The following is a 27599-nucleotide window of genomic DNA, read 5'->3' on the forward strand; positions in this document are numbered from 1 at the left end:
AGGTCACTGATTCTTCAGTAACCTGCCTCCTATTTTACATAATGCATATAATATTGTTGACTTAGAAAAAAAAATTGAACTTCAGCAAAATGGCACTAGCAGAGGTGTATGCGCTGCAGCATCTATCGCATAATGCATATATTGTTGGCTTAGAAAAAAATATTTATTTCAGCAAAATGGCGCTGACAGCGGGGCATGAGCAGTAGCATCTATCACTTGCCATTAGATGCTAATGCGCAAGCGCCGCAGGTGGTGCCATTTTGTTGGGGGAAAAAAAGATTTGGCTGCAGCAAAATGGCGGCGGCACTTGTGCAGTAGCATATACTGCGCAAACGCCGCCACCACCATTTTGATGTAGTTCAATTTTTTTTCCAAAGCCAACAATGTTATATGCATTATGTAAAATAAGAAGCAGGTCACTGAAGGATCAGTAACCTGTCATTAGCCCATAAGGATGAATATGTGAACAGAGCCCACATAAAGACCCAGCCACAGGCCCGCCCCGAAGCATGAGTATCTCATCAAGGGCTGATACCAATTCCTGTAAAAAAAAGATCCAATTTTGGTCCAGAAAAGTCTGACACCTGTCATGCAAGTGTCATGTGATTTTCAAGGAAGTACAATCTGATTTTAACACCTAGCATCCGATTTATATCCCATTTATATGCGCATGTGATCCGATTGCAATGCGATTTTAACATGAGCTTTTACATAGAGCAAGTCTCTATGTAATTTAGTCATAGTTTTCCAAGGAAATATTCTTCACGATATATAGGGAGAGAGACAGAGAGATTAAATAAATAGATAGATAGATAGATAGATAGATAGATAGATAGATAGATAGATAGATAGATAGATAGATCGATAGATACATACAAAAATATATATTTTAATATTTGAATGCGTTATATAATCAGTGCTTTGTGTGTGTAGTTTACTGTACATGTTTTTTTGTAAATTCATTTCTTTCAAGAAAAAAAAGCATGGGATTTTTAATGTCCTTTGAATAGCTGACAATTCATCTACCGTGTACAGTAAAATTACAGCGTGACCTGACAGAATAGAATAAATAGAATAGATTTATACCCATAGAATAGATAGATACAATGGGCGTTTATTAAAGATTTCCCCTGAACCACTTCCTGTGGACTGGGAGCAATGAAACTTGGTTCTTCTCTACATAGGTGCCACCTAGGGACATGCACTTCTCCCATCTCTTTAAGCAACTGTAAACACCTCGCTTGCAGAAGTCGACAGGTTGCTCCAAAAGCCATGTTATGACTTCAGAAGTCTCATCATCTGGAAAATGCTTGCCCTTCAAAAATAACTTAATTGTTGGAAAGAGGTGGAAGTCCAATGGTGCGAGGTCGGGTGAATAAAGGGGATGCGGTAGAATTTCAAAGCCACAGGAGCATGCTTCCATTTTGGGCAACATGTGAATTGTGAACTGGGGCATTGTCTAGCAGAAGGCGGACATCTTCGGTGAGCATGCCACATCTCTTGATTCTGATGGCCTCCTGCAATTTCTGCAGCAGTGAAGCATTGTATGCCCCAGTGATCATGGTACCCTTTGCTAGGAAATTCATCAATACTACTCTGTGCTGGTCCCAAAATATTGTGAACATGACTTTGCCTGCCGAGGGTTAAGCACGTGCCTTCTTTGGAGGCAGTGAATCATGATGTGTCCATTGCATCAACTCGACTTTAGTCTCAGGGTCATAGTGACGGACCCAGGTTCCTCCTGTGTGATCAGTCTGTTGAAAAAGTCCTCCTGGTTTCCATGGCACATCGTCAATAGAGCCTGAGAGCATTCGACTCGTTCCTGCTTCTGGAAAGGTGTGAGCAGCCGGGGAACCCAGTGAGCGGATACCTTATGCATGTGAAGATGGTCTTGGATGATTGTTTCCACTGATATTTTGGGCTAGGTGGCAAATAGTTACGCGGCGATTTTCTAAAATGGCGACCTCCACTTGCTAGTGTGTTCATCAATAGCAGTGTTTGCATCAAAGTCCGACCACAATTGAATTGACAATGCCAGTTCTTGACTACGTCATATAATGGAGAATCATCACCATAAACCTCTTTCATCTCATCGAACGATTCCTTTGGTCTGCGGCCTTTCAAGTAAAGGAACTTGATGACTGCTCTGTATTCCACTGGGTTCACTATCAAACCTCACACCACTTCAGCACCTGTAAAATCAAGACCGTTATCAGTTTTGAGTTGCAAATTGGCAAGTAACCAATAGAGACTTAAATCATTACCCGTACAGTTTCAGCATCCTGTGATAAATGAAAGTGGGTCAGGGGAAATTTTTAATGAACGCCCCTCGTATAAAGATGTCAGTGACATATATAATTAGTCCAGTGCATGTGCAGCTCACTTTAGAGGTATTTTATTACATACTAAATTATTTTTTTGTAAAAAATGGCATGGGATTTTATTGTACATGGCAGATGAATTACCAGCTTTTCAAAAGACATCAGTGTGATTTTTTTTATCACACCCATTGACTTGCTTTGACGAGTATCGTCCGAGACACAAGGACAATCGCAGCATGCTACAATTTTTTTCTCACTCTGATTTCAGCTGAGAAAAAAAAATTGCAGATGAGCTGAGACTCATAGATTAACATTGGTCAGAGTGCATTCCGATTTTTTATCAAATTGCACTCCTCCATTTTCCTTGCACATAAGTATGAGCCCTATCTGAAAACTGCAAATACAGATTGAACAGTAACCACAAGGTGGATTTCATCAACCAAGGAATCATTTTAATCATTATAACAGCGCCAACCTGACAATGTCTATAGTTTATTGAGCACAATTCTGCTGACAGGTTTGTTTTAAGAAGGATATCTCAGAAATAAGTACCACCTGTAGTCTTCATATCCTGCAATTTTGCATGTCACCATACAGAGCAAAGGGAGCAAATCGCACATCCTTCATGGATAGGGTTATAATTGCATCAAAATGGATAAAGTGTAAATGTTTTATAATACCTATATGGTGACACTGTATATGCCATCTATGTTCTGTATTAGAGGTGTGCTGGCACAACAAGCAGAATCCATTCAATCTATCAATATTGGTAAGAGACCAAGTGCAAAATCTATCTACGGTAAGTGCAATTCTTCTTTTTATTCCAAGCTATGAAATCTTAATTCATTAAGCTCAATACACTAATGGATACTCTAATGCAAAAGAGCAGATGGTGCCAAGCGCCAGATAGAAAATGTTGTAAGCTTGATGGTTAAAAGTACTCCTGCTCACAGTAGTGTTACAGCCCTGTAGAACTTGTAACTTGCATTGTACATTTCTGCTGTGCATCTGTGTCCTAAATCTCACTCTAGAAAATGATAAAACTAAACTAAAAGCTTTAATTTCATAGTAGTAATGATTTAGCAGTAATATAGTTTGTCTTGTAATCCAAATATAACAGTACAGAAATTAACCAGCTGGTACAATGTGGAAGGACTTTATTAGGACTATATATTATAATATAGATTTTTTTGCACAGTTTTTATAAAAACTAAATTGCAGCCAGCTCCATCAGAAGCCATACATTACAACAAGCTTTTTTTGTAGAAGTACTATTTTGGTGCATCTAGGGAAAAACGTGGTCTAGTTCATAGCATCGCACACAAAACTATGTGGCCCGAGATATGGATCCTTATTGCACAATGCATAGTGGGTCAACATACAAATAGGTTTAAAAAAAATTTAAAAACCTCTCTTGTTGAAGAGAAATGGTCCCCAGGTCAAAAGTGGACAGTTTTTTACCTGATATTACTAATGCTAGTCCCCTTAATATTGTCACGGTCCCACCCCTCAATGTGTCTGAGATGCAGTTACTGAGAGGTCAGCCGTCCAATTTTGTACAGGTCCATGCTGAAACTGTCAGTACTTTGATTGACAGCTCAGCCATCAAGTCTAGTGCAGGGACGTGCTGAGCTGTTAGTGTGTTGATTGACAGCTCGGCCATCCATTCTGAGACTAGACACTGGCTGTTTCCAGGTGTTCATTGCACCCATGTGATTGCCAGGCTACTTAAGTGGACTGTTTCTCCCAGACCTCTGCAAGACGTACAGTCAGCTACTGTGTGGTTTGTCTCTCTGTGATTTGCATTTTGTTAGTACATCTTTTCATTGCCTGACCTTGGACCTTGTTCAGAAAATCCGTCTGTTTAACCCCTTCTGCTCTGATCTGCTTTTCTCCTGGTATTCTGACCTTGGACCATTACCTGACTATTCCTTTGTCTCTTCCTTCTGTTTATGATGTACCTTCCAGGATTTTGGCCCCGGACTCCGTGACCATTCCGTCTCACGGCTTGTCCGTAAAAAGTGACTCAGCTTCCCAATTATATAATTCTTTTCCACTTTTTAAATCTTCCAAGCAGGTGCAGAGATATAGACCTTTTTATGTATTCAAATTTTTAAGTTCATTAAAGGTGGTGTGGCTTACAGGGTAATAATGCAGAAACACCCCTAGATAATTTTGTAAGCCACGCCAAATTGGTAAAGACCATAGAAATTAGCATTAAATAAATAAACCCATTATCTCTGGTATCTTATAGTGGATTTAAAAAGAAAAAAAGTGAATATTCAGGGGAGCAGCAGGAATAAAATAAGACCAAAAACTGGTCACTTTTTTACCTGGGGATCCATCCTGTTTAATTGTGAAACTCTTCTAAAATAATAATCACTCAGAAATACCTAATTGTATTGAACATCATTGGGATGTAAATGTAAACAGTAACATCACTAGAGTCTGATGTGCACCAATGCACAATTTGCACCTGAGGCCTTTCCCGCTTGTTGGACAGATGTATGGGCCCTTGTTGCTTTCTAAATCCTATAAGAACATATGATTTGCACTACCTCCTCCATTATGTAGTAATGTGCCCATCTTGGGTTAATTCCTGGTATATATGTCCCCCATCCTGGGCTCTTCCTAGTATTTATCCTCCATTCTGGTATACAGTGGGGAAAAAAAGTATTTAGTCAGCCACCAATTGTGCAAGTTCTCCCACTTAAAAAGATGAGAGAGGCCTGTAATTGACATCATAGGTAGACCACAACTATGAGAGTCAAAATGAGAAAACAAATCTAGAAAATCACCTTGTCCGATTTGGCAACATTTATTTTGCAAATTATGGTGGAAAATAAGTATTTGGTCATTAACAAAAGTTCATCTCAATATTTTGTTATATATCCTTTGTTGGATGCTGAAAGACCAATCCTTGTTTCATCTTCAATGCCCTTGCTGATGGAAAGAGGTTTGTACTCAAAATCTCATGATACATGGCCCCATTTATTCTTTCATGTACATGGATCAGTCGTCCTGGTCCCTTTTTTCCCACTGTATATGACCTCCATCCTGGTATATATATTTTCCCATTCTGGGCCCCCATCTTGTTATGAATGTTCCCCATCCTCATATATATATATGTTCCCTATCCTGGACCCATCCTGGTATATATGTTCCCCATCCTGGCATATATATTCCCCATCCTGGTATATATATCCCTTATCTTGGGCCCATTCTGGTATATGTATATGTATACAATGTGGCTTCCGGCTGCATCACTCCACTAAAACTGCCCTAACTAAAGTCACCAATGACCTATTAACCGCCAAAGCCAAACAACACTACTCTGTCCTCTTCCTCCTGAACTTGTCCTCTTCCTCCTGAACCTGTCCTCCACCTTTGACACAGTGGACCATTCCCTATTACTACAGACCCTCTCATCTCTTGGCATCACTGACTTGGCCCTATCTTGGATCTCATCTGTTGTGAATTCCGTTCTCGGGCTCCCCCCTGTGGTCGTAAATGGTACTTTGTTGGGTTCTGTTCGTGGGCTCCCTCTGGTGGCTTTGAGTGATACTGCTGCTCTTTAGCTGGGCTCCAGCTGCCTCGTTTTCTGCAGTGCTGGTTGCCTATTTAACTCCACCTAGATCTTTACTTGTTGCCAGCTGTCGTTGTATTCAGTATTGGGTTCAGATCTCTCTGGGACTTCACGTGTGACCTGTCTCCTCCTGGAGAAGCTAAGTTCATGCTAATTCATTTTTGCTCATTGCTTTTGGAAAATGTTTCTCAGTATATGATAAGTTCAGTCCAGCTTGCTTACATGCTATTTTCTTGCTTGCTGGAAGCTCTGGGGAGCAGAGTTGCGCCCTCACATCGTGAGTCGGTGTGAGGGTCATTTTTTGTATTCTCTGCGTGGATATTTTTGTAGTATTTTATACTGACCGCACAGTTCCCTTGCTATCCTCATTCTATTTAGTACTAGTGGGCCTCTTTTGCTAAAACCTATTTTCATTCCTATGTTTGTATTTTCCTCTTAACTCACCGTCATTATTTGTGGGGGGCTGACTTTACTTTGGGGAAATTTCTCTGAGGCAAGTGAGGCTTTTGTTTCTCTCTAGGGGTAGCTAGCTCTCAGGCTGTGAAGAGACGTCTAGGGAGAGTTAGGTACGTTCCATGGCTGCCTATAGTGAGTGTGATAGGATCAGGTTTGCGGTCAGTAAAGTTCCCACGTCCCCAGAGCTTGTCCTATATTTCTGGTTTACCTATCAGGTCAATTCAAGTGTTCCTAACCACCAGGATCATAACACTCATCATACCTGATAGACCGGACATTCAGTATCTCCCACTCGCACACCACCTCATCATCTTGCCCCCTATCTATCGGAGTCCCACATGGTTCAGTCCTAGGGCCCCTGCTCTTATCCATATACACCTTCGGCCTCGGACAGCTGATAGAATCTCATGGCTTTCAGTATCACCTCTATTCTGATGACACACCGATCTACATCTCTGGACCTATATCACCTCCCTACTAACCAAAATCCCACAATGTATGTCCCCGATTTCATCCTTCTTCCACGCTAGATTTCTAAAACTTAATATGGACAAAACAGAATTTATCATCTTTCCCCTGACTCACTCGACCCCCCCAAAGGACCTATCCATTAAAGTAAATGGCTGCTCACTCTCCCTAGTCCTACAAGCTTTCTGCCTTGGGGTAATCCTTGACTCTGATCTCTCCTTCAAACCACATATCCAAGTGCTTTCCACTTCCTGCCGACTTCAACTCAAAGATATTTCCCGGATCCGTACATTCCTCAACCAAGAATCTGCAAAAACCCTAGTCCATACCCTCATCATCTCCCGCCTTGACTACTGCAACCTCCTGCTCTGTTGCCTCCCCTCTAACACTCTCGCACCCCTCTATTCTATTCTAAACTCTGCTGCCCGACTAATCCACCTGTCCCCCCGCTATTCCCCAGTCTCTCCCCTCTGTCAATCCCTGCACTGGCTCCCCATTACCCAGAGACTCCGGTTCAAAACCCAAACCATGGCATACAAAGCCATCCACATCCTGTCTCCTCCATACATCTATGACCTAGTCTCCTGGTACTTACCTGCACGCAACCTCCGATACTCACAAGATCTTCTTCTCTACTCCCCTCTTATCTCCTCTTCCCACAATTGCATACAAGATTTCTCCCATGCATCACCCCTACTCTGGAATTCTCTACCACAACATATCAGACTCTTGCCTACCATGGAAACCTTAAAAATGAACCTGAAGACCTACCTCTTCTGACATGCCTACAAACTGCAGTAACCACCGATCAACTGCAGCGCCCCAGAGTCCTGGTCGTTGCAGTACTGTGGCTCCGCCACTAAGGGGAGCCATGGCGCGTTCGATGGCACTGAAGGAGTTCCTCTGATCAGGTATCACAGACACCAATATGTTTCACAGCAGGGCCTCCGGGGGGAGCTAAGGGTGCTATTCATTAGGCCACTCCCCACCATAGTGGGTAAACTGGGGGTCAGGCAGGAAGTTAGAAGAGAACGCTGACTGGATTGAACGAAGCAACACCTAGTGAGAGAGGGTGTTGTGGAGGAAGAGACAGTAGGGTCTCTGCCAGGGGTGGGATCCTGGCAGAGGCTTGGCATTGAAAGAACGCAACGGGACCGTGCCTGCTCAGAATAGCGGCGGTGCCCTAAGAAAGGACTAGAAGCGAGATAGATTGTGCTGAGTGAGAAACGAAATCGAGCAGAAGGAGAATACCAGCAGGGGTTTTGTTGAAAGAGGCAGCACCTTGCTGAGGCGCATTACCGGTGGCCGGAACGCCGAGGGAGTGGAATAATATACAGCTTTAAGCCATACTCCAAACAGCGGCAGGACAGTCAGTCTCAGGCGGGCTGTCTACCACATATCACCTATGAAGTCTTGGGGGGCAATTGCGGGAGAGGGGCGTCACTAGGGTCCCGGAAGAACTCCAGGCCTACCTGACAAACGGGTGCCGTTCCAACCTGAATAACAGGGAGGGATGGAATAAGAGAGGAACATCTAATCGAGTTGTGAGGGAACTTAAGAAACAGACACAACAGTTGTGGGGTACTTTCCGTGAGCACAGCAGGGAAGGACTACAACACACAGCGCTAAGAAGGAAGGCACTGATTTCCACCTGTGAAGAGAACTCTGGAGGTGCCATTGGACCGGCCGGACTTGCGCAGCCTGGTGAACCGTATTCTGGACTGAGGACTCAGAGATCTCCAGTAAAGAGGTAAAGAGACTGCAACCTGGTGTCCTCGTTATTTACCGCGACCTGCACCCCACAACTGCACCGCTACACCACCGTTATCACCACCTATTTCACCGGACGTCCCCCACTGACGGACAGGGCCACGGACCGGGTCTAGCCACCGTGACAACCCCAGGACTGAGACCTAGAGGCCCGGCTCCGGGTACCCCTCGGCCCTGCGGCGGTGTGGGGGCGCGCCGCACAACCATACCACTGCACGACCATCTCTATCCTCGACGACTGTATCCTCACCTATCCCTTGTAGATTGCGAGCCCTCGTGGGCAGGGTGCTCTCTCCTCCTGTACCAGTCGTGAGTTGTATTGTCTAAGATTACTGTACTTGTTTTTATTATGTATACCACTCCTCAAATGTATAGCGCCATGGAATAAATGGTACTATAATAATAAATCATAATAATAATCCAGTGGGGAAAAAAGTATTTAGTCAGCCACCAATTATGCAAGTTCTCCCACTTAAAAAGATGAGAGAGGCCTGTAATTGACATTATAGGTAGACCACAACTATGAGAGTCAAAATGAGAAAATAAATCCAGAAAATCACCTTCTCTGTTTTGGCAAGATTTACTTTGCAAATTATGGTGGAAAATAAGTATTTGGTTAGTAACAAAAGTTCACCTCAATATTTTGTTATATATCCTTTGTTGGCAATAACAGAGGTCAAACATTTTCTGTAAGTCTTCACAAGGTTGGCACACACTGTTGGTGGTATGTTGGCCCATTCCTCCATGCCGATCTTCTCTAGAGCATTGATTTTTTTGGGCCTTTGGCTGAGCAACACGTTCTTTCAACTCCCTCCAAGTTTTCTATGGGGTTGAGATCTGGAAACTGGATAGGACACTCCAGTACTTTCATATGCTTCTTACGAGGCCACTCCTTCGTTGCCCTGGCAGTGTGCTTGGGATCATTATCATGCTGAAAGACCCATCCACGTTTCATTTTCAATGCCCTTGCTGATGGAAGGAGGTTTACACTCAAAATCTCACGATACATGGCCTCATTCATTCTTTCATGAACACAGATCAGTTGTCCTGGTCCTTTTGCAGAGAAAGAGCCCCAAAGCATGAGCAAAGCTGCCCCCATGCTTCATAGTAGGTATGGTGTTCTTTGGATGCAACTCAGCATTCTGTCTCCTCCAAACATGACGAGTTTTGTTTCTACCAAACAGTTCTACTTTGGTTCCATCAGACCATTTGACATTCTCCCAATACTCATCTGGATAATCCAAATGCTCTCTAGCAAACTTCAGATGGCCCGGACATGTACTGGCTTAAGCAGGGGGACACGTCTGACACTGCAGCATAGTGTTTTACTGATGGTAGCCTTTGTTACGGTGGTCCCAGCTCTATGCAGGTCATTCACTGGATCACCCCTTATGATTTTAGGATTTCTGCTTGCCGTTATTGTGATCATTTTGACCCCACGGGGTGAGATCTTGAGTGGAGCCCAAGATTGAGGGAGATTATCAGTGGTCTTGAATGTCTTCCATTTTGTTATTATTGCTCCCACAGTTGATTTCATCACACCAAGTTGCTTGCCTATTGCTGAATCAGTCTTCCCAGCCTAGTGCAGGGCTACAATTGAGTTTCTGGTGTCCTTTGACATCTCTTTGGTCTTCACTATAGTTGAGTTTGGAATGTAACTGTTTGAGGTTGTGGACAGGAGTCTTTTCTACTAATAACAACTTCAAACAGGTGCCATTACTACAGGTAATGAGTGGATGACAGATGAGCATCTTAAAGAAGTTATTGCAGGTCTGTGAGAGCATACCAGAATGGGGATGGGGAGTGACGTATACAAGGATGGGGATGAGGATCATAGTAACATAGTAACATAGTTAGCAAAGCCGAAAAAATAAATTTGTCCATCTAGTTCAGCCTATATTCTGTCAGAATAAATCCCCGTCGCTATAGAGTCCCTAAATATAAGAAATAATGGTTTGTCTATTACATTACTTAGTTGTCTTAATAGTCGTGGGTGTATGCCATCCGGACCTGAAGATTTATCTATTTTAATCTTATTTAGCCGGTTTAGCACCTCTTCTTGGGTTAGATTGGTGACCCTTAATATGGGGTTTCCTTTGTCTCTCGGCATTTCACCTAGTATTTTATTTTCCACCATGAATACCGTGAAGAAGAAGGTGTTTAACATATTAGCTTTTTCCTCGTCATCTACAACAACTCTTTCCTCACAATTTTTTAAGGGGACTACACTTTCACTTAATTCTTTTACTATTGATATGTAGTAGGTGAAGAACAGTTTGGGATTACCGTATTTTCCGGCGTATAAGATGACTTTTTAACCCCTGAAAATCTTCTTAAAAGTCGGGGGTCGTTTTATACGCCGGGTATCGCCTTGTACGCCTGGTGTATATGGTGGGTGGGGGGGGGGAGTGGTCCTGATGACGACGAGGGGGCGTCTCACAGGAAAGTGAGTATCCCCCATTACCTTATCGTAGCGCTGCAGCGTGGGGTCTCTGTGCTGGGAGCGGCGGCTGCTGTGCTGTGGTGCGGCGGCTCCTCTTCTGCAGTGTGGGGCCTCTGGTGCTGTGGGGCGGTGGCGGCGGCGTATCTTCATGCAGTCGGGGCTCCTCCGGCATCTCCTTAAAGCCTGGAAGCCTCGCCGGCAACTCCATCGGTGTAATGCGGTGGCCTCCGGGAAAATGGCCGCTGCTTAGATTCAGATCTCGTGTCCCGAGATTTCGGGACGAGATCTGAATCTGAGCATGCGCAGCCCCCAGCGGCCATTTTCCCGGAGGCCACCGCATCGCACCTATTGAGCTGCCTCCGGGAAAATGGCCGCTGCTCAGATTCAGATCTCGTCTCCCGAGATCTCGGGACGAGATCTGAATCTGAGCAGCGGCCATTTTCCCGGAGGCCACCGCATTGTACCGATGGAGTTGCCGGCTGGGCCTCCAGGCTTTAAGGAGATGCCGGAGGAGCCCCGACTGCATAAAGATACACCGCCGCCGCCACCCCACAGCACAGAGGCCCCACACTGCAGAAGAGGAGCCGCCACACCACAGCACAGCAGCCGCCGCTCCCAGCACAGAGACCCCCACGCTGCAGCGCTACGATAAGGTAATGGGGGATACTCACTTTCCTGTGAGACGCCCCCTCGTCGTCATCAGGATCACTCCCCCCCCCCAAAAGGCACATATTCACCGGCCCTATAAGACGACATACGGTGTATGAGAAGACCCCCGACTTTTAAGAAGATTTTATATTTTAACTGGTAAGGTTGGGGGGTCGTCTTATACGCCCAGTCGTCTTATACGCCGGAAAATACGGTAGTTTTACTGTCCCTAGCAATGTTCTTCTCTGTTTCCTTTTTGGCAGCTTTAATTAGTTTTTTAGATTAAGTATTTTTCTCCCTATAGTTTTTTAGAGCTTCAATGGCACCATCCTGCTTAAGTAGTTTAAATGCTTTCTTTTTACTGTTAATTGCCCCTCTTACTTCTTTGTTTAGCCACATTGGGTTTTTCCTAGCCATGCATTTAAGGATGAGGATTAGGTACCATGTCAACCAGGATAGGGATGAGGAGCAATGCATGACAGGAAAGGGATGAGGAGGCCATGTATACCAGGATAGGGATGAGGGGGGCTATGCATAACAGGGTAGGGATGAGGAGCCATGCAAGCCAGAATTGGGATGATGAGGCCATGCAAACCAGAATTGGGATGATAAACCATGCCGACCAGGATGGGGATGAGGAACCATGCACACCAGGATGGGGATGAGGAGCTATGCATACCAGGATAGGGATGAGGGGACAATGCATACCAGGATAGGGATGAGGGGACAATGCATACCCAGCTTATACTTGAGACAATAAGTTTTCCCAGTTTTTTCTGGTAAAATTATGCGTCTCGGCTTATACTCGATTATATACCACTAGATGGCAGCCCGATTCTAAAGAATCGGGAGTCTAGAATCCATATATACTTTATTTATTCAAATGTAAGAATAATTTGGTGGGCGGGGACCCTCGGCCTCCGATTTGGTTGGCGGGGCCCCACGGCCTCCGATTTGGTGGGCGGGGTCCCTCTGCCTCCGCTTTGGTGGGCGGGGCCGCTCGGCCTTCGATTTGGTGGGCGGGGCTCCTCGGCCTCCGATTTGGTTGGCGGGGCCCCTCGGCCTCCGATTTGGTTGGCGGGGCCCCTCGGCCTCCGATTTGATGGGCAGGGACCCTCGGCCTCCGATTTGGTGGGCGGGGACCCTCGGCCTCCGCTTTGGTGGGCGGGGCCCCTCGGCCTCCGATTTGGTGGGCGGGGTCCCTCTGCCTCTGATTTGGTGTGCGGGGACCCTCGGCCTCCACTTTGGTGGGCGGGGCCCCTCGGCCTTCGATTTGGTGGGCGGGGCCCCTCGGCCTCCGATTTGGTTGGTGTGGACCCTCGGCCTCCGATTTGGTGGGCGGGGCCCCTCGGCCTCCGATTTGGTGGGCGGGGACCCTCGGCCTCCGATTTGGTGGGCGGGGACCCTCGGCCTCCGATTTGGTGGGCGGGGACCCTCGGCCTCCGATTTGGTGGGCGGGGCCCCTCGGCCTCCGCTTTGGTGGGCGGGCCCCTCGGCCTCCGATTTGGTGGGCGGGGACCCCCGGCCTCCGATTTGGTGGGCGGGGCCCCTCGGCCTCCGATTTGGTGGGTGGGGACCCTCGGCCTCCGATTTGGTGGGCAGGAACCCTCGGCCTCTGATTTGGTAGGCGGGGCCCCTCGGCCTCCGATTTGGTGGGCGGGGACCCTCGGCCTCCAATTTGGTGGCGGGGACCCTCGGCCTCCGATTTGGTGGGCAGGGACCCTCGGCCTCCGATTTGGTGGGCGGGGCCCCTCCGCCTCCGATTTGGTGGGCGGGGCCCCTCGGCCTCCGATGTGGTGGTCGGGGCCCCTCGGCCTCCGCTTTGGTGGGCGGGGCCGGGCCCCTCGGCCTCCGCTTTGGTGGGCGGGGCCGCTCGGCCTTCGATTTGTTGGGCGGGGCTCCTCAGCCTCCGATTTGGTTGGCGGGGCCCCTTATCCTCCGATTTGGTGGGCGGGGACTCTCGGCCTCCGATTTGGTGGGCGGGGACCCTCGGCCTCCGATTTGGTGGGCGGGGCCCCTCGGCCTCCGATTTGGTTGGCGGGGCCTCTCGGCCTCCGATTTGGTGGGCGGGGACCCTCGGCCTCCGATTTGGTGGGCGGGGCCCCTCGGCCTCCGATTTGGTTGGTGGGGCCCCTCGGCCTCCGATTTGGTGGGCGGGGACCCTCGGCCTCCGATTTGGTGGGCGGGGACCCTCGGCCTCCGATTTGGTGGGCGGGGCCCCTCGGCCTCCGATTTGGTGGGCGGGGCCCCTCGGCCTCCGATGTGGTGGGCGGGGCCCCTCGGCCTCCGCTTTGGTGGGCGGGGCCAGGCCCCTCGGCCTCCGCTTTGGTGGGCGGGGCCGCTCGGCCTTCGATTTGGTGGGCGGGGCTCCTCGGCCTCCGATTTGGTTGGCGAAGCCCCTCGGCCTCCGATTTGGTGGGCGGGGACCCTCGGCCTCCGATTTGGTGGGCGGGGCCCCTCGGCCTCCGATTTGGTGGGCGGGGTCCCTCTGCCTCTGATTTGGTGTGCGGGGACCCTCGGCCTCCACTTTGGTGGGCGGGGCCCCTCGGCCTTCGATTTGGTGGGCGGGGCCCCTCGGCCTCCGATTTGGTTGGTGTGGACCCTCGGCCTCCGATTTGGTGGGCGGGGCCCCTCGGCCTCCGATTTGGTGGGCGGGGCCCCTCGGCCTCCGATTTGGTGGGCGGGGACCCTCGGCCTCCGATTTGGTGGGCGGGGACCCTCGGCCTCCGATTTGGTGGGCGGGGCCCCTCGGCCTCCGCTTTGGTGGGCGGGGCCCCTCGGCCTCCGATTTGGTGGGCGGGGACCCCCGGCCTCCGATTTGGTGGGCGGGGCCCCTCGGCCTCCGATTTGGTGGGCGGGGACCCTCGGCCTCCGATTTGGTGGGCAGGAACCCTCGGCCTCTGATTTGGTAGGCGGGGCCCCTCGGCCTCCGATTTGGTGGGCGGGGACCCTCGGCCTCCAATTTGGTGGCGGGGACCCTCGGCCTCCGATTTGGTGGGCAGGGACCCTCGGCCTCCGATTTGGTGGGCGGGGCCCCTCGGCCTCCGATTTGGTGGGCGGGGCCCCTCGGCCTCCGATGTGGTGGTCGGGGCCCCTAGGCCTCCGCTTTGGTGGGCGGGGCCGCTCGGCCTTCGATTTGTTGGGTGGGGCTCCTCGGCCTCCGATTTGGTTGGCGGGGCCCCTCGGCCTCCGATTTGGTTGGCGGGGCCCCTTATCCTCCGATTTGGTGGGCAGGGACTCTCGGCCTCCGATTTGGTGGGCGGGGACCCTCGGCCTCCGATTTGGTGGGCGGGGCCCCTCGGCCTCCGATTTGGTTGGCGGGGCCTCTCGGCCTCCGATTTGGTGGGCGGGGACCCTCGGCCTCCGATTTGGTGGGCGGGGCCCCTCGGCCTCCGATTTGGTTGGTGGGGCCCCTCGGCCTCCGATTTGGTGGGCGGGGACCCTCGGCCTCCGATTTGGTGGGCGGGGACCCTCGGCCTCCGATTTGGTGGGCGGGGACCCTCGGCCTCCGATTTGGTGGGCGGGGACCCTCGGCCTCCGATTTGGTGGGCGGGGACCCTCGGCCTCCGATGTGGTGGGCGGGGCCCCTCGGCCTCCGCTTTGGTGGGCGGGGCCAGGCCCCTCGGCCTCCGCTTTGGTGGGCGGGGCCGCTCGGCCTTCGATTTGGTGGGCGGGGCTCCTCGGCCTCCGATTTGGTTGGCGAAGCCCCTCGGCCTCCGATTTGGTGGGCGGGGACCCTCGGCCTCCGATTTGGTGGGCGGGGACCCTCGACCTCCGATTTGGTGGGCGGGGACCCTCGGCCTCCGCTTTGGTGGGCGGGGCCCCTCGGCCTCCGATTTGGTGGGCGGGGTCCCTCTGCCTCCGATTTGGTGGGCGGGGACCCTCGGCCTCCGCTTTGGTTGGCGGGGTCCCTCTGCCTCCGCTTTGGTGGGCGGGGCCGCTCGGCCTTCGATTTGGTGGGCGGGGCTCCTCGGCCTCCGATTTGGTTGGTGGGGCCCCTCGGCCTCCGATTTGGTGGGCGGGGCCCCTTATCCTCCGATTTGGTGGGCGGGGCCCCTCGGCCTCCGATTTGGTGGGCGGAGCCCCTCGGCCTCCGATTTGGTGGGCGGGGCCCCTCGGCCTCCGATTTGGTTGGCGGGGCCCCTCGGCCTCCGATTTGGTGGGCAGGGACCCTCGGCCTCCGATTTGGTGGGCGGGGACCCTCGGCCTCCGATTTGGTGGGTGGGGACCCTCGGCCTCCGATTTGGTGGGCGGGGACCCTCGGCCTCCGATTTGGTGGGCGGGGACCCTCGGCCTCCGCTTTGGTGGGCGGGGCCGCTCGGCCTTCGATTTGTTGGGCGGGGCTCCTCGGCCTCCGATTTGGTTGGCGGGGCCCCTCGGCCTCCGATTTGGTTGGCGGGGCCCCTTATCCTCCGATTTGGTGGGCGGGGACTCTCGGCCTCCGATTTGGTGGGCGGGGACCCTCGGCCTCCGATTTGGTGGGCGGGGCCCCTCGGCCTCCGATTTGGTTGGCGGGGCCTCTCGGCCTCCGATTTGGTGGGCGGGGACCCTCGGCCTCCGATTTGGTGGGCGGGGCCCCTCGGCCTCCGATTTGGTTGGTGGGGCCCCTCGGCCTCCGATTTGGTGGGCGGGGACCCTCGGCCTCCGATTTGGTGGGCGGGGACCCTCGGCCTCCGATTTGGTGGGCGGGGACCCTCGGCCTCCGATTTGGTGGGCGGGGACCCTCGGCCTCCGATTTGGTGGGCGGGGACCCTCGGCCTCCGATGTGGTGGGCAGGGCCCCTTGGCCTCCGCTTTGGTGGGCGGGGCCAGGCCCCTCGGCCTCCGCTTTGGTGGGCGGGGCCGCTCGGCCTTCGATTTGGTGGGCAGGGCTCCTCGGCCTCCGATTTGGTTGGCGAAGCCCCTCGGCCTCCGATTTGGTGGGCGGGGACCCTCGGCCTCCGATTTGGTGGGCGGGGACCCTCGACCTCCGATTTGGTGGGCGGGGACCCTCGGCCTCCGCTTTGGTGGGCGGGCCCCTCGGCCTCCGATTTGGTGGGCGGGGTCCCTCTGCCTCCGATTTGGTGGGCGGGGACCCTCGGCCTCCGCTTTGGTTGGCGGGGTCCCTCTGCCTCCGCTTTGGTGGGCGGGGCCGCTCGGCCTTCGATTTGGTGGGCGGGGCTCCTCGGCCTCCGATTTGGTTGGTGGGGCCCCTCGGCCTCCGATTTGGTGGGCGGGGCCCCTTATCCTCCGATTTGGTGGGCGGGGCCCCTCGGCCTCCGATTTGGTGGGCGGAGCCCCTCGGCCTCCGATTTGGTGGGCGTGGCCCCTCGGCCTCCGATTTGGTTGGCGGGGCCCCTCGGCCTCCGATTTGGTGGGCAGGGACCCTCGGCCTCCGATTTGGTGGGTGGGGACCCTCGGCCTCCGATTTGGTGGGCGGGGACCCTCGGCCTCCGATTTGGTGGGCGGGGACCCTCGGCCTCCGATTTGGTGGGCGGGGCCCCTCGGCCTCCGATTTGGTTGGCGGGGCCCCTCGGCCTCCGATTTGGTGGGCGGGGACCCTCGGCCTCCGATTTGGTGGGTGGGGACCCTCGGCCTCCGATTTGGTGGGCGGGGACCCTCGGCCTCCGATTTGGTGGGCGGAGACCCTCGGCCTCCGATTTGGTGGGCGGGGCCCCTCGGCCTCCGATGTGGTGGGCGGGGCCCCTCGGCCTCCGCTTTGGTGGGCGGGGACCGGGCCCCTCGGCCTCCGCTTTGGTGGGCGGGGCCGCTCGGCCTTCGATTTGGTGGGCGGGGCTCCTCGGCCTCCGATTTGGTTGGCGGGGCCCCTCGGCCTCCGATTTGGTTGGTGGGGCCCCTCGGCCTCCGATTTAGTGGGCGGGGACCCTCGGCCTCCGATTTGGTGGGCGGGGACCCTCGGCCTCCGATTTGGTGGGCGGGGACCCTCGGCCTCCGATTTGGTGGGCGGGGCCCCTCGGCCTCCGATGTGGTGGTCGGGGCCCCTAGGCCTCCGCTTTGGTGGGCGGGGCCGCTCGGCCTTCGATTTGTTGGGTGGGGCTCCTCGGCCTCCGATTTGGTTGGCGGGGCCCCTCGGCCTCCGATTTGGTTGGCGGGGCCCCTTATCCTCCGATTTGGTGGGCAGGGACTCTCGGCCTCCGATTTGGTGGGCGGGGACCCTCGGCCTCCGATTTGGTGGGCGGGGCCCCTCGGCCTCCGATTTGGTTGGCGGGGCCTCTCGGCCTCCGATTTGGTGGGCGGGGACCCTCGGCCTCCGATTTGGTGGGCGGGGCCCCTCGGCCTCCGATTTGGTTGGTGGGGCCCCTCGGCCTCCGATTTGGTGGGCGGGGACCCTCGGCCTCCGATTTGGTGGGCGGGGACCCTCGGCCTCCGATTTGGTGGGCGGGGACCCTCGGCCTCCGATTTGGTGGGCGGGGACCCTCGGCCTCCGATTTGGTGGGCGGGGACCCTCGGCCTCCGATGTGGTGGGCGGGGCCCCTCGGCCTCCGCTTTGGTGGGCGGGGCCAGGCCCCTCGGCCTCCGCTTTGGTGGGCGGGGCCGCTCGGCCTTCGATTTGGTGGGCGGGGCTCCTCGGCCTCCGATTTGGTTGGCGAAGCCCCTCGGCCTCCGATTTGGTGGGCGGGGACCCTCGGCCTCCGATTTGGTGGGCGGGGACCCTCGACCTCCGATTTGGTGGGCGGGGACCCTCGGCCTCCGCTTTGGTGGGCGGGGCCCCTCGGCCTCCGATTTGGTGGGCGGGGTCCCTCTGCCTCCGATTTGGTGGGCGGGGACCCTCGGCCTCCGCTTTGGTTGGCGGGGTCCCTCTGCCTCCGCTTTGGTGGGCGGGGCCGCTCGGCCTTCGATTTGGTGGGCGGGGCTCCTCGGCCTCCGATTTGGTTGGTGGGGCCCCTCGGCCTCCGAATTGGTGGGCGGGGCCCCTTATCCTCCGATTTGGTGGGCGGGGCCCCTCGGCCTCCGATTTGGTGGGCGGGGCTCCTCGGCCTCCGATTTGGTTGGCGGGGCCCCTCGGCCTCCGATTTGGTTGGCGGGGCCCCTTATCCTCCGATTTGGTGGGCGGGGACTCTCGGCCTCCGATTTGGTGGGCGGGGACCCTCGGCCTCCGATTTGGTGGGCGGGGCCCCTCGGCCTCCGATTTGGTTGGCGGGGCCTCTCGGCCTCCGATTTGGTGGGCGGGGACCCTCGGCCTCCGATTTGGTGGGCGGGGCCCCTCGGCCTCCGATTTGGTTGGTGGGGCCCCTCGGCCTCCGATTTGGTGGGCGGGGACCCTCGGCCTCCGATTTGGTGGGCGGGGACCCTCGGCCTCCGATTTGGTGGGCGGGGACCCTCGGCCTCCGATTTGGTGGGCGGGGACCCTCGGCCTCCGATTTGGTGGGCGGGGACCCTCGGCCTCCGATGTGGTGGGCGGGGCCCCTCGGCCTCCGCTTTGGTGGGCGGGGCCAGGCCCCTCGGCCTCCGCTTTGGTGGGCGGGGCCGCTCGGCCTTCGATTTGGTGGGCAGGGCTCCTCGGCCTCCGATTTGGTTGGCGAAGCCCCTCGGCCTCCGATTTGGTGGGCGGGGACCCTCGGCCTCCGATTTGGTGGGCGGGGACCCTCGACCTCCGATTTGGTGGGCGGGGACCCTCGGCCTCCGCTTTGGTGGGCGGGCCCCTCGGCCTCCGATTTGGTGGGCGGGGTCCCTCTGCCTCCGATTTGGTGGGCGGGGACCCTCGGCCTCCGCTTTGGTTGGCGGGGTCCCTCTGCCTCCGCTTTGGTGGGCGGGGCCGCTCAGCCTTCGATTTGGTGGGCGGGGCTCCTCGGCCTCCGATTTGGTTGGTGGGGCCCCTCGGCCTCCGATTTGGTGGGTGGGGCCCCTTATCCTCCGATTTGGTGGGCGGGGCCCCTCGGCCTCCGATTTGGTGGGCGGAGCCCCTCGGCCTCCGATTTGGTGGGCGTGGCCCCTCGGCCTCCGATTTGGTTGGCGGGGCCCCTTGGCCTCCGATTTGGTGGGCAGGGACCCTCGGCCTCCGATTTGGTGGGTGGGGACCCTCGGCCTCCGATTTGGTGGGCGGGGACCCTCGGCCTCCGATTTGGTGGGCGGGGACCCTCGGCCTCCGATTTGGTGGGCGGGGCCCCTCGGCCTCCGATTTGGTTGGCGGGGCCCCTCGGCCTCCGATTTGGTGGGCGGGGACCCTCGGCCTACGATTTGGTGGGTGGGGACCCTCGGCCTCCGATTTGGTGGGCGGGGACCCTCGGCCTCCGATTTGGTGGGCGGAGACCCTCGGCCTCCGATTTGGTGGGCGGGGCCCCTCGGCCTCCGATGTGGTGGGCGGGGCCCCTCGGCCTCCGCTTTGGTGGGCGGGGACCGGGCCCCTCGGCCTCCGCTTTGGTGGGCGGGGCCGCTCGGCCTTCGATTTGGTGGGCGGGGCTCCTCGGCCTCCGATTTGGTTGGCGGGGCCCCTCGGCCTCCGATTTGGTTGGCGGGGCCCCTCGGCCTCCGATTTGGTGGGCGGGGACCCTCGGCCTCCGATTTGGTGGGCGGGGACCCTCGGCCTCCGATTTGGTGGGCGGGGACCCTCGGCCTCCGATTTGGTGGTCGGGGACCCTCGGCCTCCGCTTTGGTGGGCGGGGCCCCTCGGCCTCCGATTTGGTGGGCGGGGTCCCTCTGCCTCCGATTTGGTGTGCGGGGACCCTCGGCCTCCGCTTTGGTGGGCGGGGCCCCTCAGCCTCCGATTTGGTGGGCGGGGCCCCTCGGCCTCCGATTTGGTTGGTGTGGACTCTCGGCCTCCGATTTGGTGGGCGGGGACCCTCGGCCTCCGATTTGGTGGGCGGGGACCCTCGGCCTCCGATTTGGTGGGCGGGGCCCCTCGGCCTCCGCTTTGGTGGGCGGGGACCCTCGGCCTCCGATTTGGTGGGCGGGGCCCCTTGGCCTCCAATGTGGTGGTCGGGGCCCCTCGGCCTCCGCTTTGGTGGGCGGGGCCGGGCCCCTCGGCCTCCGCTTTGGTGGGCGGGGCCGCTCGGCCTTCGATTTGGTGGGCGGGGCTCCTCGGCCTCCGATTTGGTTGGCGGGGCCCCTCGGCTGCCGATTTGGTGTGTGCTCTGCCTGGGGCCACTGTGCTCTGCCTGGGGCCCCATATGCTGCTTGGGGCCCCTGTGCGCTGCCTGGGGCCCCATATGCTGCCTGGGGCCCCTGTGCTCTGCCTGGGGCCCCATATGCTTCCTGGGGCCCCTGTGCTCTGCCTGGGGCCCCTGTGCTCTGCCTGGGGCCCCATGTTCTGCCTGGGGCCCCTGTGCTCTGCCTGGGGCCACTGTGCTCTGCCTGGGGCCCCATGTTCTGCCTGGGGCCACTGTGCTCTGCCTGGGGCCCCATAAGCTGCCTGGGGCCTCTGTGCTCTGCCTGGGACCACTGTGCTCTGCCTGGGGCCCCATATGCTGCCTGGGGCCCCTGTGCTCTGCCTGGGGCCACTGTGCTCTGCCTGGGGCCCCATATGCTGCCTGGGGCCACTGTGCTCTTCCTGGGGCCCCATATGCTGCCTGGGGCCCCTGTGCTCTGCTTGGGGCCCCATATGCTGCCTGGGGCCCCTGTGCTCTGCCTGGGGCCCCTGTGCTCTGCCTGGGGCCCCATGTTCTGCCTGGGGCCCCTGTGCTCTTCCTGGGGCCACTGTGCTCTGCCTGGGGCCCCATATGCTGCCTGGGGCCCCTGTGCTCTGCCTGGGGCCCCATATGCTGCCTGGGGCCCCTGTGCTCTGCCTGGGGCCCCTGTGCTCTGCCTGGGGCCCCATGTTCTGCCTGGGGCCACTGTGCTCTGCCTGGGGCCCCATATGCTGCCTGGGGCCCCTGTGCTCTGCCTGGGGCCACTGTGCTCTGCCTGGGGCCCCATATGCTGCCTGGGGCCACTGTGCTCTTCCTGGGGCCCCATATGCTGCCTGGGGCCCCTGTGCTCTGCCTGGGGCCCCATATGCTGCCTGGGGCCCCTGTGCCCTGCCTGGGGCCCCATATGCTGCCTGGGGCCACTGTGCTCTTCCTGGGGCCCCATATGCTGCCTGGGGCCCCTGTGCTCTGCCTGGGGCCCCATATGCTGCCTGGGGCCCCTTTGCTCTGCCTGGGGCCCCTGTGCTCTGCCTGGGGCCCCATGTTCTGCCTGGGGCCCCTGTGCTCTGCCTGGGGCCACTGTGCTCTGCCTGGGGCCCCATATGCTGCCTGGGGCCCCTGTGCTCTGCCTGGGGCCCCATATGCTGCCTGGGGCCCCTGTGCTCTGCCTGGGGCCCCTGTGCTATGCCTGGGGCCCCATATGCTGCCTGGGGCCCCTGTGCTCTGCCTGGGGCCCCTGTGCTCTGCCTGGGGCCCCATGTTCTGCCTGGGGCCACTGTGCTCTGCCTGGGGCCCCATATGCTGCCTGGGGCCCCTGTGCTCTGCCTGGGGCCCCATATGCTGCCTGGGGCCCCTGTGCTCTGCATGGGGCCACTGTGCTCTGCCTGGGGCCCCATAGGCTGCCTGGGGCCCCTGTGCTCTGCCTGGGACCACTGTGCTCTGCCTGGGGCCCCATATGCTGCCTGGGGCCCCTGTGCTCTGCCTGGGGCCACTGTGCTCTGCCTGGGGCCCCATATGCTGCCTGGGGCCCCTGTGCTCTGCCTGGGTGTAGGACACTGGTGACGTCACTTATCTCCGGACATTAGCTCCGGACATTAGCTCCGGACATTAGCTCCGGACATTAGCTCCGGACAAAGCCACGGAAGTTGGCACAAATTGCAGGAAGTAGTATTCTAGGCAATTATATATTAGATATATGTCCCTTTTCCTGGGCCCCATCCTGTTATATATATATCCCCCATTCTGGTATTTATGTCCCTTATCCTTCACCTCATCCTGTTATATGTATCCTCCAGCCTTGTATATATGTCCCTTATCCTGGCCCCTATCCTAGCATATATGTCCCTTATCCTGGTGTATATACAATGGGGAAAATAAGTATGTGATACACTGCCAATTTCGCAAGTTTTCCCACCTGCAAAGAATGGAGAGGTCTGTAATTTTAACATAAGTACACTTCAACTGTGAAAGACAGAATCTTGAAAAAATTCTAGAAAATCACATTGTAAGATAAAATGTGCCCCCAGTCTCGTGCACGCTGCTGTCAGCTACTGGCCTCTGAGTGGCCGGCAATGTGTATTGCAGCACATGGACCCAGCAGGTCTCTGCATTGAAGACACACATCTAGCTGAAGTTTGCACTGGTGTCGGCGGGCCCTTCACTCACACGGGCCCGGTCGTAGTCACAACCTCAGCAACCGCCATCGTTACTTCCCTGGAAGTAAATATTCTTATTAAATTGGATTTTTGCTCATGTTACAGATCAAAGGAAAAGATATGCACAGTCTTTGTCCCAGGAGGATAGCAAATTTCAACATCGAGTGGAGGTAATTATACTTTTCATACTTATGTCATATGTCAATAAATAGATTCATCACATTTGTTACATTTTAAAATCAATGCAGATTATTTATCAAAACAGATCCAAAGTAAATATGGACTTTCAGATCCGTAGCAGGATTATGATTAAATGGTTTCTCCTTACTATGCAAATTAATTTTAATGTTAGTATACATTTCTTTTGTTAGAAAGTGAAACAACCATTACTCACATCTTGGAACAGCGCCACCATTTTGCACTTCGTACCTTGTCCCTCATTGGCTTCCCTGTATCAAGATCTGGCAGTGTATATCACGTTACCACTGCAGCCAATCAGCAGCCAATGAACAGTTGCTACCTTCACATTCTGTCTGAGTCGGCTTCTTCTGTCATGTTGGAATGTGCCACTAACTGGCCACTGTAGTAAGGTGACCCCCCACTAGATTCTGATGCCAGGGTACACAGTGCAGAGGAGTGGCGTATAGTTTTTTTTTTACACTTCCTTGGGCCAGTTAACTTGTATAAAAGTAGAGAACCCTTTTAATAAAAATGTCTACTTTTTTGCTATATTCTGCCAGGCGCCAGCTCAAAGCAGTCGCGGACTGCCAATCCTGCCAGTGACTTGTTCTTCAAGTCAACAGAACAGTTCTTCTGGGCTGCTCTGATGGTGGGCTGTGACTACCAACATCATGCTGATTGACAGCCAGCTCCCCGCAGTTAGGCAGTGTGGAGCTGGCTGTCAATCAGCATGACATCGGCAGTCACGGCCCATCAACAGATCAGAGCGGAAGAGAATAAGCTGCTCTGTTGACATAGCGACACTAGAAACCACAGAATTGCTGGCAGGAGCGGCCTGTGACAGCTCTAAGATGGCAGAGATCTGTCCAGGGCAGAACATGCATGATAAGCCTTTCAATTGTCTCTATATTAAACTGGGATGAATGTGTATGTTTCTGAGAAAAATAAATCAGATTATGAGCCCCATAGAGACTGTGAGTAATAACAGTCTCCCTGCAATTTCAATTTCAGCACTTATTGACTTGTGAACTTGATAATCGCGTGCGAAATGTCGAGGATTGCCTGAAACATCTCAGCTTATTACATGCAGAAGGGAAAATTTGGGGTCAGGAGATGATTCTCCTGGTTAATAATGAAGAACTAATACTGGCAGACCTGGAATCTCGGGTAAGATTTCTGCCTCTATGCTTTACAGAATTAATAATGCAATGTAAATTGATTTGTTTCATTTCTAGCTAGAAAAAATTAATGGCATGTAATCATGGAAACCTGTTTAACTCTTTTAGGACTAAGGCCTTCAGATGCCTAAATACCCACAGCGATATGTCACCTTTTGCTATGACATGTTCTAAAGATGAATATTTGATTTGCATAATTCGTTAGTTAAACCATATCTGGTTCTTTAATATAATACTACTAATGAACAAATCTAGAAACGCAACATCTTTGTTTTTGCTCCCCTTTTTCATGTGCACAAAAGGCCTTTACCTCTGAAATATTGTTCAGAAATGTGTCCAAATCTGTGTTAGTGAGCACTTCTCCTATGCTGATATAATCCATCCACATCACAGGTGTGGCATATCAAGATGTTAATTAGCCAGCGTGATGTGTGCACAGATGTGTCTCAGAGTGGCCACAATAAAAGTCCACTCTAAAATGTGCAGTTTCACAGTATTGGGGCTTCCGGGGAGGTCAGAAAACCAGTCAGTATCTGGAGTGACCACATTTGTGGATGGTTGCTGGATATTGACAGGATTTGAATATGCTGTCATATACGTGATCCAGAGAATCACAAAAATGTTTAGTGGGTGGCATTGGATCACCTCCAGAGTAGGGCAATGGGGTACTCGGTACCGGGTCCTTCGGTTCGGGGGATGTCACGGTGGCCTGACCCGGTCCGTGGCCCTTTGAGGGGCGTCCAATAAAGGGGAAAGTTAGTATAATGTTCGTGACGCCACCTGTGGTATTCGCTCAGAGTGACCGACGCTGCTTAGGGGTCCGCTGGGGTGATGTTATGGCAGCAAGATGGTATACCTTCCCACAGGTGAAGTGTATCCCCAGGGCTTCCCAAAGGTGTAGAAAATGATGGTGAGAGGCGCGTAAAGAATGAGGACACAAAGTTCCAGTCTCTTTACCTTTTACTGAATTCTTCAGTGTCCACAGTCCAGGGCACTGGATCACAGGGTAGGCAGAGTCCGGCCGGTCTGAAGGCAAATCCAGAGTCTCCTCATTCAGGTGGAATGCAATAGCCTTCCTATGCGCACAGTAACACAGTAGGTCCTCACTTGCTTATGCTCTAATGAAGTCCTCACTGTTATTACTCATCTCTCTTGTTCCCCGTGGTCAGATAGAACAAAACCCGTATGACTGATGGCCTGAGGCTTGTTTATAGGGACCCTAGAGATGCCCCGACCCCCACAATTTGCCACCGTGTCTTCTTAGGTATTTTTGGTCGGGCAGCCAACTTGGAATTGACTGTCCTGCCAGTCTCTGAAGTAATAGCGTAGAGCACTTTACTCCCTCGGTATCCTGGCTACCGGAACGTGCACCAGAAGGATGCAGCTCCTCACGTCTACTATCCTCACTGGTATCCAGTTGTTGCTATGCCTTCGTTTCTCACTCAGTAAGACACACTTCCTTTCAATGTCACTTGCTTGGATGCTGCCGCATGTGAGGGTGGGCGCAGCTCCGTGGACCTTCGTCTTCCTCAGACCGTAGTCTGGATCTGGCTGGGCCTTTCCTCAACCAGCTCAGTCTGGAGACCTCTCTCTGTGGGTCTCCAGCCAGGAACTCCATCTGATGCTCACTGGATCGAATCCAGCTCACTTCTCCCCACTTCCTAACCAACCCACCAGTTTGGCCTGATAGAACCCTTTGCTCCCCCTAGTGGACTGGAGTCTGAAGTGTGTGGTGTGACTGTGATACCTGAACAGGAGATCTCCTTTATTACCTTCAGACGAAATATCACTCCCCCTGGTGGAAGAATGACATTACTGCAACGACCAGGACTCTGGGGCGCTGCGGCATGACCGACGAGTATGCTGGCCATGTTCGCACAGCCATTGAAGAGGAGTGGACCAACATTTCACAGACCACAGTCAACAACCTGATCAAATCTATGCGAAGGGGATGAGTTGCACTGCATGAGGCAAATGGTGGTCACAGATACTGACTGGTTTAATGAGCCTCCGGAAGCCCCAATACTGTAAAACTGCACACTTTAGGGTGGCCTTTTATTGCCAGCCTAAGGCATACCTGTGCAATAATAATTGTCAGGATCCCTGCTATAGACTTATAGCAGGAGTCTGAGTCAGGGTACTAAAACTGACTCACCAGGGAATTAAGGGGTCCAGGTAGCAGAAGCGGGCAAGGTGTCTGAGCAACAGAGCCGACCGATAAGAAAGTCGGCTAGATGCTGAAACAGGACCTGCGGCACGTGACCGGTCATGTGATGCGGAGGCGGAGTCTCCCACAGGTGTGCAGCATCAAGCAGAAGAGCGTGGCGGCAATGATACCAGGACACCGCAAAGGGTGTAAGCGCACAGGGGTGGGCGAAAGCAAAGGGAGGTCAAACTAAAGCCGAGGTCAAAGTTACCAGACAGGACAGACAGTACAAAAGGGGAAGTCAAAAGAGAAACCAGGAAACAAGCCAAAAGTCAGAACCAAGAGAGCAAGCGAAGTACACAATCAGCAGGCAGAATCAGCAACAGGAAGACAGACCGGGACAAAACCAAACAATCTCACAAAATACAGGCACAAAGGCACAGCAGGGTCGACCACCTCAACCAAGGGCACGAGTATAGCCGACAAGGTCGGAAACCCACAGAGAGGCTATAAAAGAACTCACTGATGCCAAAAGGAGGCTCCAAAAGATTAACCCCAAAGATACCACAACCATGAAATAGACAGAACCATGACAATAAAATTGCTTTAATCATCATCTTGATATACCACACCTGTGGGGTGGATGGATTATCTCAACAAAGGATAAGTGCACACTTAAGCTGCTTTCACACATCAGGTTTTTTGTTTCAGGCTAAATCCGGCTCTTTAGAGAAAAACCGGAATCGGAAAAAATAAAAACCGGAACCGGTTTTTCCCCCATTGACTTGTATTAGCGCCGGATTGCGCCGCATGGCCCAGCGTTCCTTTCGTTTTTTTCTGGATCTGGCTAAAATTCTGATTCCGGCTTCTGGAAAAAAAAACGTCTACTGCAACGTTTTTTGTCTCCGGCGAAAAAGCCTGAATCGCCAGATCCGTAGCTTCCGGCTGTTTGCTACAATGAAAGCCTATGGGAGCCGGAAGGTGCCGGGTCCGGAAAAAGGCGGTTCTGGCGGCCTGATCCGGTTTTTTAAACTGAGCATGCTCCAAATTTTTTTTTAGCCAATACTCTAGATAGGCTAGCCGGATCCATCAAAAAAACGGATCCGTCGCATCAGTTTTTCACAATCTGCGCCGGATCCAGTTTTTCCAACACTTGCCAAATTTAGCCTGAAACAAAAAACCTGAT

At 54.3% G+C, this 27599-nt stretch overlaps 1 protein-coding gene across 6 annotated transcripts in view; it reads left to right on the plus strand.

Annotated features, from left to right (window-relative positions):
* Window positions 1-27599, plus strand: part of EPS8L3 (EPS8 signaling adaptor L3) — a 220354-nt gene that overhangs the window by 113278 nt on the left and 79477 nt on the right. For 5 of the 6 annotated variants that reach the window (XM_077295225.1, XM_077295229.1, XM_077295228.1 and 2 more), the window contains exons 3-5: window positions 3044-3120; window positions 23015-23079; window positions 24101-24256. In XM_077295225.1, coding sequence (XP_077151340.1) covers window positions 3044-3120; window positions 23015-23079; window positions 24101-24256 — 298 coding nt within the window. The remainder of the gene's footprint in view (window positions 1-3043; window positions 3121-23014; window positions 23080-24100; window positions 24257-27599) is intronic. The other variant, XM_077295230.1, reaches the window with a different exon arrangement.

This window comes from Ranitomeya variabilis, chromosome 3 (genome assembly GCF_051348905.1).
Source record: "Ranitomeya variabilis isolate aRanVar5 chromosome 3, aRanVar5.hap1, whole genome shotgun sequence".
NCBI lineage: Eukaryota > Metazoa > Chordata > Amphibia > Anura > Dendrobatidae > Ranitomeya > Ranitomeya variabilis.